This window comes from Hemitrygon akajei, chromosome 11 (genome assembly GCF_048418815.1).
Source record: "Hemitrygon akajei chromosome 11, sHemAka1.3, whole genome shotgun sequence".
NCBI lineage: Eukaryota > Metazoa > Chordata > Chondrichthyes > Myliobatiformes > Dasyatidae > Hemitrygon > Hemitrygon akajei.
This window is the reverse complement of record NC_133134.1, coordinates 151,077,338-151,094,867: the sequence shown is the minus strand read 5'-3', so window position 1 is coordinate 151,094,867 and position 17,530 is coordinate 151,077,338. Positions and strand designations below refer to the sequence as shown.

Genomic DNA, 17,530 nt, shown 5'->3' with positions numbered 1-17,530 from the left:
CTTAATTATTTATTACTATGATGATGATTATTATTATTATTATTATTATTATTATTATTCTGTATTATGTATAGCGTTGAACTGCTGCTGCTAAGTTAACAGATTTCACAACACATGCAGGTGATAATAAACCTGATTCTGAGTAGGTTAGTGGTGTGAGTAGGAGTGTCAGGCTTTGGCTCAAAAGAGGAGATGGCTCTCGGTAATGTTCTGTTACCTTTTTATTTCTCTTACTGTACCTAGTGTAGTGTAGTAAATGACCGTTGTGTGTTCTTCATGCCAGACGTTGGAGGCCTGGGAGACCCAGAGTCTCCCAGGGAACTACAGCTGTGTGAAGTGTATCCAGCTGCAGCTCCTTGAAGACCATTTTAGGGATCTTGAGCAGCAGCTGGATGACCTTCATCTTGTAATGGAGATTGTGAAGATAATCAATCAGAGTTACAGGGAAGTAGTCACCCCAAAGTTGCAGGAGGCAAGTAGCTGTGTAACTGTCAGGAGAAATGGAAATGTGAATAGGCAGTTAGCACAGAGCACCCCTGTGGCCTTGCCCCTCAAATATAAGCATGCCGTTTTGGATGCAAACACGAGGAAATCTGCAGACGCTGGAAGTTCAAGCCAAGCACACAAAATGCTAGTGGAACACAGCAGGCCGGGCAGCATCTACAAGAAGAAGTACAGTCGATGTTTTGGGCCGAGACCCTTCATCAGGCCCGAAACATCGACTGTACTTCTTCCTATAGATGTTGCCTGGCCTGCTGCGTTCCACCAGCATTTTGTGTGTGTTGCTATGCCGTTTTGGATACTGTTGTGGGGGATGACCTCCCAAGGGTATGTTATGGAGACCAGGTTGCTGGCATTGAGCATGGGTCCATGATGCAGAAGGGAAAGAGGGAGAAGAGGGGAGTGGTAGTGATAGAGGACTCAATAGTCAGGGGAACAGAAGGGAGATTTTGTGGACATGACCGGGACACCTGAATGGTATGTTGCCTCCTAGATGCCAGGGTCAGGGACATCTCAGATCATGTCCACAGCATTTTAGAGGGGAAGTGAGAACAGCCAGATGTCTTGGTACATATTGGTACCAATGACATAGAAAGGAAAAGCAAAGAGGTACTCAAAAGAGAATTCAGAGAGTTGGCAGAAAGTTGAGAAGCAGGACCTCCAAGGTAGTAACTTCTGGATTGCTGTTGGAAAAGTATGACCTGTTCAAAAGTGATGGGTTACACCTGAACCCAAGTAGGACCAATATTCTTGCTGGCAGGTTTGTTAGAGCTGTTGGGAAGGGTTTAAACAAATTTGGCCAAGAGGTGGGAACTGGCATGAAAGAGCACAGGATAGGATGGATGGTAAAAAAGCACAGATAGCATGCAGTCAGACTATCGGGAAAGGCAGGAAGATGATAGAATATAATTCAAGTCAGCAGGGTGAGTATCAGTGCATTGGGGATGCAGAATCAAAAAGGGTAGCAAATGAAGCATTCAAAGTGTTATATCTCAATGCACAGAGTATAAGAAATAAGGGGATCATCTTGTTGCACTATTACAGATTGTCAGGTATGATGTTGTGGCCTTCACTGAATCATGGCTGAAGGACGGTTGTAGTTGGGAGCTGAATGTCTATGGTTACACAGTGTGTCGGAGGGATAGGAAGGTAGGCAGAAAGGCTGATGTGGCTCTGCATGTAAAGAATGGCATCAAATCAATGGAAGGATGTGACATAGGATTGGAAGGTTTTGAATCCTTGTGGGTTGAGATAAGAAAATGCAAGAGTAAAAGGACCCTGATGGTGGTTATATACAGCAAACAGTGGCTAAGATATTTACCACAGATTACAACATGAAATAGAAAAGGTGTGTCAAATAAGAGATTTCAACATACAGGTCAATAGGAAAAATTAGATTGGTAATGGATCTCAAGAGAGTGAGTTTGTTGAATGCCTTTGAGATGGCTTTTTAGAGCAGTTTGTCTTTGAGCCTACTAGGGTGTTATGTAATGAACCAGAGGTGATAAAGGAGCTTAAGGTAAAATAACCCTTATGAGGCAGTGATCATAATATGATTGAGTTCAACTTGAAATTTAATAGGGAGAAAGTCAAGTCTGATATAGCATTAACTCAGTGGAATAAAGGAAGTTACGGTGGTATGACAGAGGAGTTGGCCAAAGTAAATTGGAAGGAGATGTTAGCAGGGATGACAGTAGAGCAGCAATAGTGCGGGTTTCTGGGAAAAAAATGAGGAAGGTGCAGGATAGATGTATTACAAAAACAAACAAAAACTCAAATGGCAAAATAGTACAACCGTGGCTGACAAGAGAAGTCAAAACTAATGTAAAAACAAAAGAGACAGCATACAACAAAGCAAAAATTAGCAGGAAGATAGCAGATTGTAAAGCTTTTAAAAAACTTCAGAGAGCAACTAAAGGAATCATTAGGATGTAAACAATGAAATATGAAAGCAAGCTAGCAAACAATATCAAGTGGATAGTAAAAGCTTTTTCATGTATGTAATTTTTCAAAAATAAAAGAGAAATGAGAGTGGATATATGACTGCTAGAAAATGAGGCCAGAGAAATAGTAAGGGACAAGGAGATGGCAGATGAACTGAATGAGTATTTTGCAACAGTCTTCGCTGTGGAAGACACTAGCAGTGAGCCAGATGTGGAAGGTTGTGAGGGAAAAGAAGTGGATGTAGTTACTGTTACAAGGGAGAAGGCACTCAGAAGACTGTAAGACCTAAAGGTACATAAGTCACCCAGACCAGATGAACTGCACCCTAGGGTTCTGAAAGAGGTAGCGGTAGGGATTGTGAAGGCATTAGCAATGATTTTTCAAAAACCATTGGACTCTGGCAGAGTGGAAAATTGTACAGTGGCATTGGACTGGAAAATTGCAAATGTCACTCCATTCTTTAAGAAAGGAGGAAAGCAGCAGAAAGGAAATTAAAGACCAGTTAGCCTGACTTCTGTGGTTGAACTGTGTTGGAGTCAATTGTTAAGGATGAGGTTATGGAGTACTTGGTGACACAGGACAAGATAGGACAAAATCAGCATGGTTTCCTTTAGGGAATATCTTGCCTGACGAACCTGTTGGAATTCTTTGAGGAGATTACAAGTAGGATAGATAAAGCAGATGCAATGGATATTGTATATTTGGACTTTCAGAAGGCCTTAGACAAGGTTCTACATATGTGGCTGCTTACCCATGGTATTACAGGAAAGTTCCTGGTATGCTTAGAGCATTGGCTGATTGGTAGGAGGCAGCAAGTGGAAATAAAAGGATCCTTTTCTGATTGGCTGCTAGTAACTAAAGGTGTTCCGCAGGGGTCAGTGTTCGGACCACTTCTTTTTATGCTGTATATCAACAATTTAGATAATGGAATAAATGGCTTTGTTGCCAAGTTTGCAGATGATACAAAAGTTGGTGGAAGGGCAGACAGTGTTGAGGAAACAGGCTGTACGAGTGCCAAAGTCCCCAGCATCTCATCCCTGCTCTTGTATTCAAGACCTCTTGAAATAAATGCTGCAGAAGAACTTAGATTCAGAAAATGTGCAAGAAAGTGCCAAATGAAATGCAATGTTGGAAAATTAATGATCGTGCACTTTGGTAGTAGAAATAAATGTGCAGACTATTTTCTAAATGGAGAGAAAATCCAAAAATCAGAGATGCAAAGGGACTTGGGAGTCCTTGTGCAGAACACCCTAAAGGTTGGCTTGCAGGTTGAGTCAGTGGTGAGGAAGGCAAATGCAATATTAACATTTATTTCAAGAGATCTTGAATACAAGAGCAGGGATGTGATACTGGGGCTATATATGGCACTAGTGAGGCCTCATCATGAGTATTGTGAACAGTTCTGGGCCCCTTATCTTAGAAAAGATGTGCTGGCATTGGAGAGGTTTCGGAAGGGGTTCACAAAGATGATTCTGGGAATGAAATGGTTATCATACGAGGAATGTTTGATAGCTCTGGGTCTGTACCTGCTGGAATTTAGAAGGACAAGGAAGGATCTCATTGAAACCTTTCGAATGTTAAAAGGCCTAAACAGAGTAGTTGCAGAAAGGATGTTTCCCATGGTGGGGGAGTCTAGGACAAGAGGGTGCAGCCTTGGTATAGAGGGGCATCCATTGAAAAGAGACGCAGAGAAATTCCTTTAGCCGAAGGGTGGTGAATTTGTAGAATTTATTACTACGGGCAGCTGTGGAGTCCAGGTTATTGGATGTATTTAAGGCAGAGCTTGATAGGTTCTTGATTGGGCATGGCATTAAAGATTATGGGGAGAAGGCCGGGCAGTGGGGCTGAGGATGGGAAAAAAGGATCAGCCATGTTTGAATGGCGGAGCAGATTTGTTGGGCCCAATGGCCTAATTCTGCTGATATGTCTTATGCTCTTGTGGTCTAAAGGATGAAGCTAGTGAGCCTTGTGACCTGTTGTCATGACAACAACCTTTTCCTCAATGACAGCAAAACAAAGAGCTGGTTATTGACTTCAGAAAGGGGCAAGAGGTTGTGCACATGCTCCTGTCTACATCAATGTAAAGTTGAGAAGGTTGTGAGTTTCAAGTTCCTCAGAGAAAACATCACCAATAGTGTGTCCTGGTTAACCACATAGACACAATGGCCAAGAAAGCTGACCAATACCTCTACTTCCTCAGAATTTTGATAAGGTTCCCCACTCAAGACTCCTTCAGAAAGTAAGGAGGCATGGGATTCAAAGAGACCTTGCTGTGTGGATCCAGAATTGGCTTGCCCACAGAAGACAAAGAGTGGTTGTAGATGGGTCATATCCTGCATGGAGATCGGTGACCAGTGGTGTGCCTCAGGAATCTGTTCTGGGACCCCACCACATTGTGATTTTAATAAATGACCTGGATGAAGGAGTAGAAGGGTGGGTTAGTAAGTTTGCTGATGACACAAAGGTAAGGGGTGTTGTGGATCGTCTGGAGGGTTGTCAGAGGTTACAGGGGGACATTGATAGGATGCAGAACTGGGCTGAGAAGTGGCAGATGGAGTTCAACCCGGATAAGTGTGAAGTGGTTCATTTTGGTAGGTCAAGTTTGAAGACAGAATATAATATTAATGGTAAGTGTGGAGGATCTGAGAGATCTTGGGGTTCATGTCCATAGGGCACTCAAAGCTGCTGTGCAGGTTGACAGTGTTGTTAAGAAGGCATATGGTGTGGTGGCATTCATCAACTGTGGGATTGAGTTCAAGAGCTGTGAGGTAATGTTACAGCTATGTAAGACCTTGGTCAGACCCCACTTGGAGTACTGTGTTCAGTTCTGGTCACCTCACTACAGGAAGGATGTGGATACCATAGAGAGAGAGCAGAGGAGATGTACAAGTCTAGATTGGAAGGTGTACCTTATAAGAATAGGTTGAGTGAAATTGGCTTTTTCTGCTTGGAGCGATGAAGGATGAGAGGCATCCTTAGAGAGGTGTATAAGATGATGAGGGACATCGATCATATGGATAGTCAGAGGCTTTTTCCCAGGGCTGAAATGGCTAACACAAAGGGTCATAGTTTTAAGGTGCTTGGAAATAGATACCGAGGGGATGTCAGGTGTAAGTTTTTCACACAGAGAGTGGTGAGTGCGTGGAAAGCACTGCCGGCAGCGGAGGTAGAAGCAGATACAGTAAGGTCTTTTAAGAGAATCTTAGATAGGTACATTGAGCTCAAAAAAATAAATGGCCTTGCGGTAGGGAAGTTCTAGGTAGTTTCTAGAATAGGTTGCCTGGTTGGCGCAGCATTGTGGGCTGAAGGGCCTGTAATAACCATATAACCATATAACAATCACAGCAAGGAAACAGGCCATTCCGGCCCTCCTAGTCCGTGCCGAACTCTTAATCTCACCTAGTCCCATCTACCCGCACTCAGCCCATAACCCTCCACTCCTTTCCTGTCCATATACCTATCCAATTTTACCTTAAATGACACAACTGAACTGGCCTCTACTACTTCTACAGGAAGCTCATTCCACACAGCTATCACTCTCTGAGTAAAGAAATACCCCCTCGTGTTTCCAAATGTGCTGTAGATTTCTATGTTCTATGAAATTTGATATGTTTCCTTTGACCCACACTAATTTTTATGAATGCACTGTAGAAAGCATCCTAGCTTGATATTTCTCAGCTTGGTTTGGCAGCTGCTCTGACCACAACAAATTGCAGAACATTGTAGACACAGCTCAGCACATCACAGAAACGAGCCTCCTCTCCTTGGGTTCTGTCTACGTGTCTCATTACCGTGGCAAAGCAACCGTCGTAATCAAAGATCCCGACCAACCCTGACATTTTCTCTCTTCCCCATCCCCCACTGGGAAAAAGATACAAAAATCTGAAAGCACATTCCACCACGATCAAGGACAGCTTTTATTCCATTATTGTAAGAATTGAATGGTTCCCAAGTACAGTAAAATGGGCCATTAATCTCACACTCTACCTCATTATGTCCTTGCAGTTTATTGTCTATCTACGCTGCACTATTTCTGTAACGCTTTATTCTGCACTCTGGGATTGTTTTCCCTTGAATCACCTCAATGTACTGTGGTAATGAATTAATCTATATGACCATGTTATTTCCTGCACCTTGGTATATGTGACAATAATAAACTAAATTACCAACATGTATAATAATAAAAGAGAATATTCATAGTAAATATGACTAACCAAATATTGAAAAATATTACTAGGTTCATGACCTTTACATAGGTATATTACAATACAGTTACATCACTTGATTTTGTGCTTGCCTGAAAATAGTTTCCTTGTATAAAATCTGATCTTTATACAAGAGGCAAATTGAGCTGAACTCATTCAATTCACCTTCCTGATTTTTTTGAGTATGGAAATTACTGGTTGTGATATTAGAAAGCCGGTAACAAATATATTTGGAACATATTTGACTGCCCACTAACAAGCTGAAGAATTAACCTATAAACTTCAATAACCATTCTTGGCTGCCTCTCACCAGGACACTTGGCTGGACTGCCTTGCCATCCTACTGTCATGATGAAGTAGGGTCACCTTCTTAGCCCTCATTTGTCGCATCAGTACTTTTATATTAGGAATGCCTTGGCAATTGATGTTTCTTCAAATCCAAGTCCCCACGGTCTTGCACTGAAATATTTCTATCCCAGTTTTCATAACACGACAGAGATAGTTAGCATGGTTGTGTAGTGGTTAGCACAACACTTTACAGTAGCAGTGACCTAGGATGAGTTCCCGCCACTGTCTGTAAGAAGTTTGTACGTTCTCCCATGAATTTGTAGGTTTCCTCCAGATGCTCTGGTTTCCTCCCACAGACCAAAGGTAGGTTAATTGGTCGTTGTAAATTGTCCCGTGATCAGACTACGGTTAAATTGGGGGATTGCTGAGTGGTGTGGTTCAAAGGGCCATAAAGGCCTGTTCTGCTCGGTATCACAATAAATGAATAAAAATGTTGTTGGGTGATTGAATGCCAAGAAAGAATTTAAGAACAAGATTCTTCTTTAACATCTATAAGCTTACTCTGGATTAATATTTGGGATAGTAGTGGCATTAGTAATTACATTCAAATATCATTCGATTAGTATCTTCATTACAGAGAGTATTGCCCTCTTGGTTCCATATCTCTTAACACCCTTACTTAGCAGAAAATATCTTTCTCTATGCTAAGTCTCTCAATAGGCCTATTCTCAAATCATCTGGGGACTTGAGGTTTCTGCAGATCATCAAATGAACGAATTGACAGACTTCTCCCTATCATCTGTTTTGTGGCTCTAGCCCCACTTTGATCTGGTTAAACCATACACTGCTGTCTGAAATACCCTAACCTATGGACTCACTTTTAAGGACTCCACAACTCACGTTCTCAATATTTATTGCTTATTTACTTATTATTATCAATGATGTTTTAGCTTTTTTTGTATTTGCACAGTTTGCTGTCTTTTGCACATTGGCTGCTTGTCTATATTTGTTGTGTGTATTTTCATTGATTCCATTCTATTTCTTAGTACTTACTGTGAATGCCTGCAAGAAAATATATCTCAAGGTAGTACATGGTGACATTTATGTACTTTGATCATGAATTTACTTGAACTTTGAAGTTCACTTAGTCTTTTGCAAGGCAAGGCAATAAATGTCAATCTTTGCCCATTTTGCCCACTTTATTTTCAAATTTCTGCTCACTTTGTTTCCTTGATTGTGAGCCTTTTGAGCATCATTTCATCATCTGGTGGTTCTGCCTGCCAGTCATATTAGATAGCAGGTTACACCGTCCGAGAAGAAGAGATATAATTTCCAACTGAAGTCATGAAAAATCATATGTGACAAAATCATTTGTAACAAGCCAAAATAATGTGGACAACATGTCTCATTCTATTTAATTTACTTAATTACTTCTTGTGCTAATGTTCCATGTTAATTTTCTGCCTTCTTGGAGTCCCGAGTCTAGGTAGGTTTATAAAAGTTTTGTTGCCTCTTGACACTTCACCACATAACTATTCCTAAGTACAAACCAAGATAAATTACTCTGACTAATAGGCTTAGATCAGTACTAGTGACCAAGACTGAACTGTTGTAAAAGCCCAAGGTTCCAGGAGGAAAGTTTCTCAAGACCCCTTCGCCCGGTTCAATCTTGGCCTCTCTGAAGTGACCTAGCAAGCTTTTTGGTATGGCAGCAATCTTTGGATGGGCAAAAAATACCACCTGGGTTGTCGCCACATCCAATAAATGAACTAAGACTATTAGACACAATGTGTATAACAGCTAAGCCAAATGTGATGTGTATGTGGCACCCATTCTGACATGAAAGTCCTTGGCCTCTTCTACTGCCATAATGAGGCCAAACTCAGGTGGTAGAAGCAACACCATATTTTTATGCCTCAAACATGATTGCATAAACATCTATTTCTCTAGCTTTCAATAATTCCCCATAACTTCTTGCCCTCCCTTCTTCTCTTTTTCTTCCATATACCATTCTGGTTACCCCCTCGCCCCTTCTCTTCTGCCCATCACTTCCCTCTGGTTTCCCACTTTGTTCCTTTTTCCCATGGTCCACTATCCTCTCCTATTCAAGTCCTTTTTTTCAACACTTTACCTCTTCCACTGATCCCCTGCCAACTTCTTTGTTCATCCACACTTGCACACCCACTCATCTTTTCCCTCACCTTCTCTCACCTATCACTATCCAAATTGTACTCCTTCCCCTACCCTCACCTTCTTATTTTGGCTTCTGCCCCCATCCTAATGATGAGTCTTGGCCTGAAATGTCGACTGTTTATTGCCTTTCATTGATGGGCTGTCTGACTTGCTGAGTTCCTCTAGCCAGCATGTTGTATGTGTTGCTTATAAAGTTACGCTTTAGTGGATGCTGTGAGGATTGTCAAAAATAACAAAGAAAAATAATCTTGATCAAATAACTTTAAAGAAGTTGCTTTCTTATTTTATAATTGAGTTCTAAAGCAGAAATATTTTTAAAACAGTATAAATTGTGACTCATTCTACTCACGTGCAGAATAGGTGAACAACAAAAAGTCAAATGATCCAGTCAATATGAACATTTCATTCAAATATTGTCTTTGAGAGAATGGGGAACTATGAAATAAGGGAGAGAATATAATTGACATTCCGTTGCATTTATCTTGAACCCTTTATTACCAATTTAAATAAAGCTCTAAATTCATCACTAGATAGAGAAACAAATCTCAAAGTCAATGAATAAGATATATCTTCTAGAATTATTGGTTTGTATTATTTATGTTCCTAATTTCTAGAATATTTACAGTTAATTCAGTTGAAGATATATATCTGGCTATTTAATGTATGAGATTTCTAGCTTAATGATGTTACAGTACTTGGAATTGATACATTTCCATTAAATTTTAAATAATTACATTTATTTGTCATTATTTTTAATATCAATAAGTAGCTAATAGAGTAATGCTGCTATAATAGTCTTATAGCATCCTCACCAAAGAAAACAAAAGATTTTGATTGAAAAGGCAAAATGTCTTTTTTGGAGTTTACTCAAAAGGCTAATTAATTAATATGTAACAGCAAGAAGGAAAGGTCATTTAAATGGGATTTTACCAAATCAATCCAAGTGAGAACTAAGCAAAAGGATTTACTCATGTGAAACTACATTAGCTTCATTCTTTCCTGATAGCACATGGTAATTAAATAATTTATTTCTAATGTTGGTGCTTATCTCCAACTCTACCATATATCAACTGACAGAACAGTTATGAAACATTCAAATACATAAATTGTGAGTGTAATAAATGAATATAAGAAATAATTATGCTCTAGTTCCTTTTTAATCTAGAAAAAAACAATTTTATTTATTTAGTATATTTAGAATTCAGAAACCCAAGAACATAAAATTGATAGACTTAAAGACATTGCATCCAAAAATCCAGAAAAATAATTAATCTAGAAAAATAATTTTAGGTATTTACTGCATTTATAATTCAGAAGCCTTAGTACATCAGATAGTTTGACTTAAAGACACAGCATGCAAGGGAAACAGAAATCATATCTCTGCTTGTTCAGGACATTATTCAATAAAATAAGATGAACGCATCTCAAGTAAACAAAGGCAATTTTTATTCTATGTTAAATGAAGAATGACAGACAGTTGTTACTGACAGTGACAAGAGGTTATGTGTCGTGCATGTTATTTGCAGCAGAGAAGTAAATTGCATCATCAAAAAATAGAAGTGACTAAAATAATTTTTCCACAATTATTCACCCCTCTTCCATTAAAGGTTTAAATTGGATATCATTTCAGGGAGAGTGAAGTATCTCAATAAGTGTCCATTCATTATCTGTGTGTCTAGACAGTGGATGTTGGAAGGCAGTTTGACTTTAGAGAGGTATCACAATCATTTCCATTTTAGCCTACACCTGTCGTCCACACATTCAATGGAGCTCTTTGAATAGTGATGGCCTCCAACCTTGGGAGATTTTCTTCTCCTTTTGAGAGCATTAGGATTAGTGGAAAGCTTACTTCAGATAAACATGGGTAATTATGCAGACAAAGGATCATTAACATTTCCTTGTCCCTTGCTCTGGGCCTCCCAATGGGTGCATCAATCCCATCCTCCCTGATGACATTCCACAACAGGTTAAGCTTTGAGCCACTGATCATTTCATCTGATAGTAGACATTTACAGCATAGCAAGAGGCCACTTAGTCCATTGGGTTGATGCTAGCCAACAATGGACTGGTTCAATTTCACTTTCATGATCCAAAGCCTCATAGGTTACATCTCTCCCTGGGCTCATTCAGCAGATTTTAAATTGCTCTCGAGATTTCATCCTACACCATCCTTTCAACCTTTGAAAGAAAATCCACAGGCAACAAAACCAATGCAAATTTCACCCAATTATATCATTTGATGCATAGAATTTACAGGAAAAGCTTGGGCAATTTGGCCCTATAGGTGCAAAACCTTATATTCTGTTTGGATAGCATCCAACCTGATAGCATGAATATTAACTTCTCCCTCTGGTAAGAAAAAAACTCCCTCCTCCTCCCACTTCCTCTATTCACCACTCTGGCCCCTTACCTCTTATCACCTGCCTATCACCTCCCTCTGGGTCCCTTTTCCTCTTCTATCAAGTTCCTTCCTCTCCATCCCTCTATTTTGCCTACCCACCTGCCTTCACCTATCACCTTCTTGCGATCCAAGGCAAAGCACACAGAATGCTGGAGGAACTCAGCAGGTTCGGGAATGAATGAACAGTTGATGTTTCAGGGCAAAACCCTTCATCAGGCACGGAAAGAAAGATCGTCCCGATGAAAGGTCTCACCCCAAAATGTTGACTATTTATTTTCATATTTGCTGCCCGACCTGCTGAGCTGCAACATTTTGTAGTGTTTTACCTTTCACTATCCTCCTTTCCCTTCCCCACCTTTTTATTCTGTTGTCTTCCCCCTTCCTTTCCAGTCCTGAAGAATGGTCTTGGCCCAAAACCTCTACTGTTTACTCATTTCCATAGATACTGCCTGATCCGCTGAGTTCCTCATTTTTTTTACGCATTTTGTGTGAGTGTTGGTGTAAACTGGTATTCCCACCACCATCTCATCTCCTCCCAACATCTCTTACCTGTCTTTCACCTCGACTAAGATCTTCCCCCAGTCACTGTTCCCCAGTTCCACATTCTGGCCATCTCTCTTTTTTTTTATTATACCATCTATTCTTTCCTTTTCCTCTTACCTTCGCTTTGAGATCAGCTTACCTGCTGTTCTGTCAGAGGAAGGACGCGAGGAGGAGAGAGCAGCAGCAAAAAATCTCACCTTTTAAAGTCCGTATTCAGCTGCTCAGCTTATAAACCCCGCGAGCAGAAGCAGGAAAGAGACAATTACGTTGCGATCGGCTGAGATATCCAATGCCTTGAGCGATAGCAATGATCGTTTACAGTCTAATGCTCAATTCTAGAAAGCGCAGGAAGAAATAATGATCATGAGTCTTGCAATTTATGTTGTTTTTCTTGATCTGTCGCATGAAACCGTTATGAGAGGTTCTGTGACAGAAATTCTGGATACAGGAGCTGTTTGTCACTTAGAAACTGGCCCAGTGTCACGTCCCGAGAGCGCCGGGTCACCGCAAGCGCGGCTATTTTCTGCAGCCCGATTTCCCTTGATCTCGGCTCATGTTATTAGAGTGGCTGCATCTCCAAGATCAGATATCCAGCGTGCTGGTGAGAAGGAGCTGCTCACTGTGTGCAGACGTTCCTAAGCTTAATGTGAATATCGCCTCAAGTTCATCAACCACTTTCGACGAGTGACTGAAATGAAATGAAAAGCTCTGGTATGGGGAGCGCTAACTAAAAGTTGCCAGCATCTCCAGTAGGAATCCACGGCGGTGTCCTTGTTGGCAAAACTGGAAGCAGCAAAGAACGTTAAGGTCTTCCTCCTTCACGGAAAGTGTTTAACGCCAGTCACTTGGTTCAGTACTACATGCACCAGGTAGAGGCAGGCACCTGTGCGCAGGTAAGAGCGGAATTCTCGACTCAGTAAGGGTATCCTGGAGCGCTGTCTGCTTAAACTGAAATGTTTGTATTTGCGATCAAGCAAAGTCAAATGATCGAACACTCATGCGGAAGTCAGTCTGAAGTCCGGAAGTCGAATTCCGATGGCCAAAGCCTGGAGCCTGGAGATCCGGGGATCTGTCCTGGGGTTAGAGGACTGCTGTGCGTGCGGGTGGTTGGGAGGGAGGGAAAGTGGCCTGTCTCACTGTCCTGTTTTGTTGTTTGTTGTCTTCTGCTTTGTGGTGTTCTGTGTTGTTCTGCCGAGCATCGTTGGCATGCTATATTGGCGCCGGAATGTGTCGAGGCACTTGCGGGCTGCCCCAGCGCCTCTATAGGTGTTCTGGTTGTTAGCGCAAACAATGTATTTCACTCTTTCTTTCTACGTGCATGCGATAACTAATTCTGAATCTGAATCAGAAAAGTCTCGGTGACGTTTCTGAGTGAGCCGGGTTCTTTGTAGATTGGAATTCAAAGTTTAAAAAGTTCAAAGTTTATTATCAACGTACATATACGTCACCATATACACCCCCATAGGGTCTGTAAGTTGTGGGCATACCCAGGAAGTACATAAAAACTCTAAAGAGTCAATGAAAGACCGCACCTAACAGGACAGATCGACAAAGTGCAAAATGACAACAAAATGTGCAGATACAAAAATGACAAAATAATAAATAAATAAGCAATAAATGTCGAGAAAATGAGATGAAGAGTCATTGAAAGTGAGTCCATTGTTTTTGGGAACAGTTCAATGATGGGATGAGTGAAGTTGAATTAGAGTCTTAGATGAAATAGCCCCTTCGATCCAACTCTTCCATGCCGACCAGATCGTCTCCTTTGCTTAGATTTGTCCCATATCCCTCTTAACCTTTCCTATCCACGTAACTGTCCAAATCCATTGTAAATATTGCAACGGTCCCCGCCTCAACCACTTCCTCTGGCAGCTGTCTCAAATTCGACTGTGTGAAAAAGTTGCCCCCCCCCACCCCCCGTTCCTTTTTAACTCTTTCCCCTTTCACTTTAAACCGGAGCCCTTCAGCTTTAGATTCCTCTGTCCTGGGGAAAAGAGAATGGCTCTGAAGATGCTTCGCATGATCTTATAGCCTATAAGGTCTATAACTTTGTGTGGTAGAACATGGAATGTAGAGTAGTGTAGCTCAAGATTCGGCCCTTTGGTGGTTCTGAAAGGCTGGAAATTCGCATCGCTGGGGACAGCATACGAACTGTGACACGGGGAGAATGGTGCTTGATCAGAACTAGGAAAAGTTCGACTCTTTTATCTTAATCGGACACCAACATCATGATGAACTCTCAAATAATTCAGTCCATGGGTAGTTAAAGAGAGGGCGAAAAAAAACAACCATCTTTCCAAAGTGCCCAGGATCTGTCCCGGTCCTCCCGCCCCTCGCGTCACTGTCCCGGGGCCGGGTCTTCATGTGGGGGAGTGGTGTAACTCAGCAATAAAAAGCCGCTGGTTGCTTCGGCGCCAGCTACTGTTCCCCTCGGCTGGAATCACTCCAAAGCCTGCAATCTGACCGGAAGATTTGCCCCCACCCCCAATCCGCGGCGCTGTGAATCAGAACATCATCTGCAAAGGAATGAATCTGGCGTTGAACTCCAGCCTGGAGGGGCGCGATGGGGACAGGGTCCAACCGGACCCCAGTCCGCCCAGCAACGGCAGCAGTGGGCTCCGGGACGCCGGAGAGAGCGACCTGGATGTGAACACGGACATTTATTCCAAAGCGGTGGTCACCCTGATCTACATCGGTCTCTTCGTGCTGGGCTCGTTCGGTAACTTCATCACCATGTACACCCTGGTGAAGAAGAAGACACTGCAGCACCTGCAGGGAACCGTGAACTATCACCTCGCCAACCTAGCCCTGTCCGACCTCCTCATTCTCCTGCTCTGTATGCCCATCGAGCTCTACAACTTCATCTGGGTGCACCACCCCTGGGCTTTCGGTGACGCCGTGTGCCGGGGTTATTACTTTCTCCGGGATGCTTGCACCTACGCCACGGCGCTCAACATCGGCAGCCTCAGCGTCGAGCGCTACATGGCCATCTGTCACCCGTTCAAAGCCAAGACCCTGATGTCCAGCAGCCGCACCAAGAAGCTCATCTCCCTCATTTGGGTGCTGTCCTTCCTGCTCGCCACTCCAATGATCTTCACCATGGGGCAGAAATATGCCAACCCTGTCCCCGATCCGGATGACTTGATCTGCACCACCATCGTGGATGAAATGACCGTCAAAACCGTCATTCAGGTAAATAGTCGGGACGGGGTGGACTCTCCAATCCGTTCAGTGTTGCCGACAAACATAGCTTTGAAGTTAGTTTCCCACGCGTTACTCTTACCTGAGTTTTCGCATCGACGCTGAACGCGGGGACAAGCGGCAGCGTTCAAAGTGGGTCTGGTGTTGAAGAAGGATTGTTGTCGGTGCGAGTAGGAGGCGGGCATGACAAGCGAGTTACTATTGTGGAGTAAACAGAGTTACAAGCGCAGTGTGGGGCGCAAGAGTGGCATGGGCATGCAAAGGGAGATCAGAAGCGCGAGGTAAATGAGGCTGCAGAGTGACGCTTCTTTTGGACCCGTAAAGGATGCAGTGTAGAATTACGAAGGTTCGGGAAGAGAACGCTCAGCCCCACCCCTGCGTTTTCCACTTATCTCTGCATCTTATTGTGTCTGTCCTGTCCCCCTTTGAAGGCCCTGATTGACTCGGTTTCCATCAAACTCCCAATAGGTGAGTTCCTGCTCAGAAGTGCGCTGCGGAAGAAGTGTTTGACTTCCTCAAACACATCAGCAGATGGGAACAGCTTCCTTTTGAAAGCAGCCACCAGCTCTGTCTGATATTCGCACTTTGCAAATGTTGTTGACGTTTAGAGTAGGGTGAGTAGAACTCTAGGCATGACTTTCCCTAGACTTGTACAAATGATCTCTCCATCCTGTAGTTAATGCAGAGAATAATTCACTATTTTTCTGCTAAAAATAGAGCCGATCGATGTCTGTATAACGCAACATAAAACCAATTAGAACAAGATTGGAATTGCCTTGTTTGTTCAGGGTTAAAATTAATCACTGATAGTGTTTTATCCTGTTTATAATGAAGTTGCTTGGGTAGGTGGAATAAATAATATAACCGGTTACAACTGTAGAATTATGCATCAAAACATGGGTCCTTTTATTTTCTATAAAGAACCTATCAAGATATATTCATTAAAATGATATTGTTCTATAGCCATTATTTAAGTTGGCTTTCCTCTATTGAAATTGAAAGTTTAAATAATAGAACTTGCTAATTCTTCAGTGTCTCTTCAACATTATAGCTCCATCACTAATTATGAAGATTAGAATAGGTGTATGTGTACAGAGGTTTCATGAATAACTAAAGAGTGTTTCTCCATTGTATCTCCAAAGTCGCTAGGTCTTTGATCTTTGTTGCTTAAGCATAAAATGGAATGAAATTTTGGGGACTTCAGCAACAGGCAGACAATCCATTTTAACAGGATTACCACCTAGACAGGGATGGTAAACAAATTGTGCACGTTTCTATAATAAGATGAACTGCAAGGGTTAATGGCTTTTTTCAGAATTATAATCAGGTTTGTTATCACTGGTATATGTTGAGAAATTTATTGTTATGACATATGGTTGAAGAGTGTTAAGATATTCTTGGTTAAAATGTTGTGCTGAACAAATTAAATTAGTAATTAGTAATCAAATAGCCAACTAAATTAATCTCTTCTATGTATGTAATATTAATATCTTTTCATTTACCTCACATTCATATATATAGCTCAATGTCTCCTTTAAAGTTCCTAATGTATCTGCCTCCACCATCACCCCAGGCAGCACATTCAAGGCACCCACCACATTCTGTGTAAAAACTTGCCTCTCGCATTTCGTTTGAACTCCCCCATTACCTCCTCTTTAAACTTCAAAGTAAATTTGTTATCAAAGTACACGTATGCCACCAAATACAAACTTGAGATTCATTTTCTTGCAGGCATACTCAATAAATCCAATAACCATAATAAAGTCAATGAAAGACTGTATCAACCACTGTGCAGATACAAACAGAAAGGGAAAAAAGAAATAATAATAATAATAAATAAAATACGCTGTTTTGTAATATATTTTGTATGTGGAGCTTAAAGCATGGCACTGAATTTTTTGTAGGTTTTCAGTTACTGAGAACAAAAAGCTTAAGTTCTATACTTTAATCTCACAAGAAAATATTGTGAAATTACATCACTTGTTGATGATTTCAATACATTGGAAAGTGAGAGCAGCTCCGCTACTCCTATCCACTCATTTATAGTTTATCCCCATGGTCACCTGGTCTTACCAGAAAATTTCATTTGTCGTTGGAAACAATTTAGTCTCAAAATAATAAAGGAAAAGTGAAGAAAAAAGCAGAATACAGGGCGGCATGGTAATGTAGCAGTTAGTGGAATGTTGTTAGAGAGCCAGCAAACCACATTCAATTCCACCACTTTCTGTAAGGAGTTTGTATGCTCTCCCTATAA

The 17,530-nt window shown here is 41.6% G+C and overlaps 1 protein-coding gene across 2 annotated transcripts in view; it reads left to right on the top strand.

Moving 5' to 3' along the window:
* Positions 1–14,588: 14,588 nt before the first annotated feature.
* LOC140736129 (neurotensin receptor type 1-like) overlaps positions 14,589–17,530 on the top strand; it is a 65,398-nt gene continuing 62,456 nt past the window's right edge. For both annotated transcript variants that reach the window (XM_073061924.1, XM_073061923.1), the window contains exon 1: positions 14,589–15,267. In XM_073061924.1, coding sequence (XP_072918025.1) covers positions 14,602–15,267 — 666 coding nt within the window. In that variant the 5' untranslated portion in view covers positions 14,589–14,601. The remainder of the gene's footprint in view (positions 15,268–17,530) is intronic.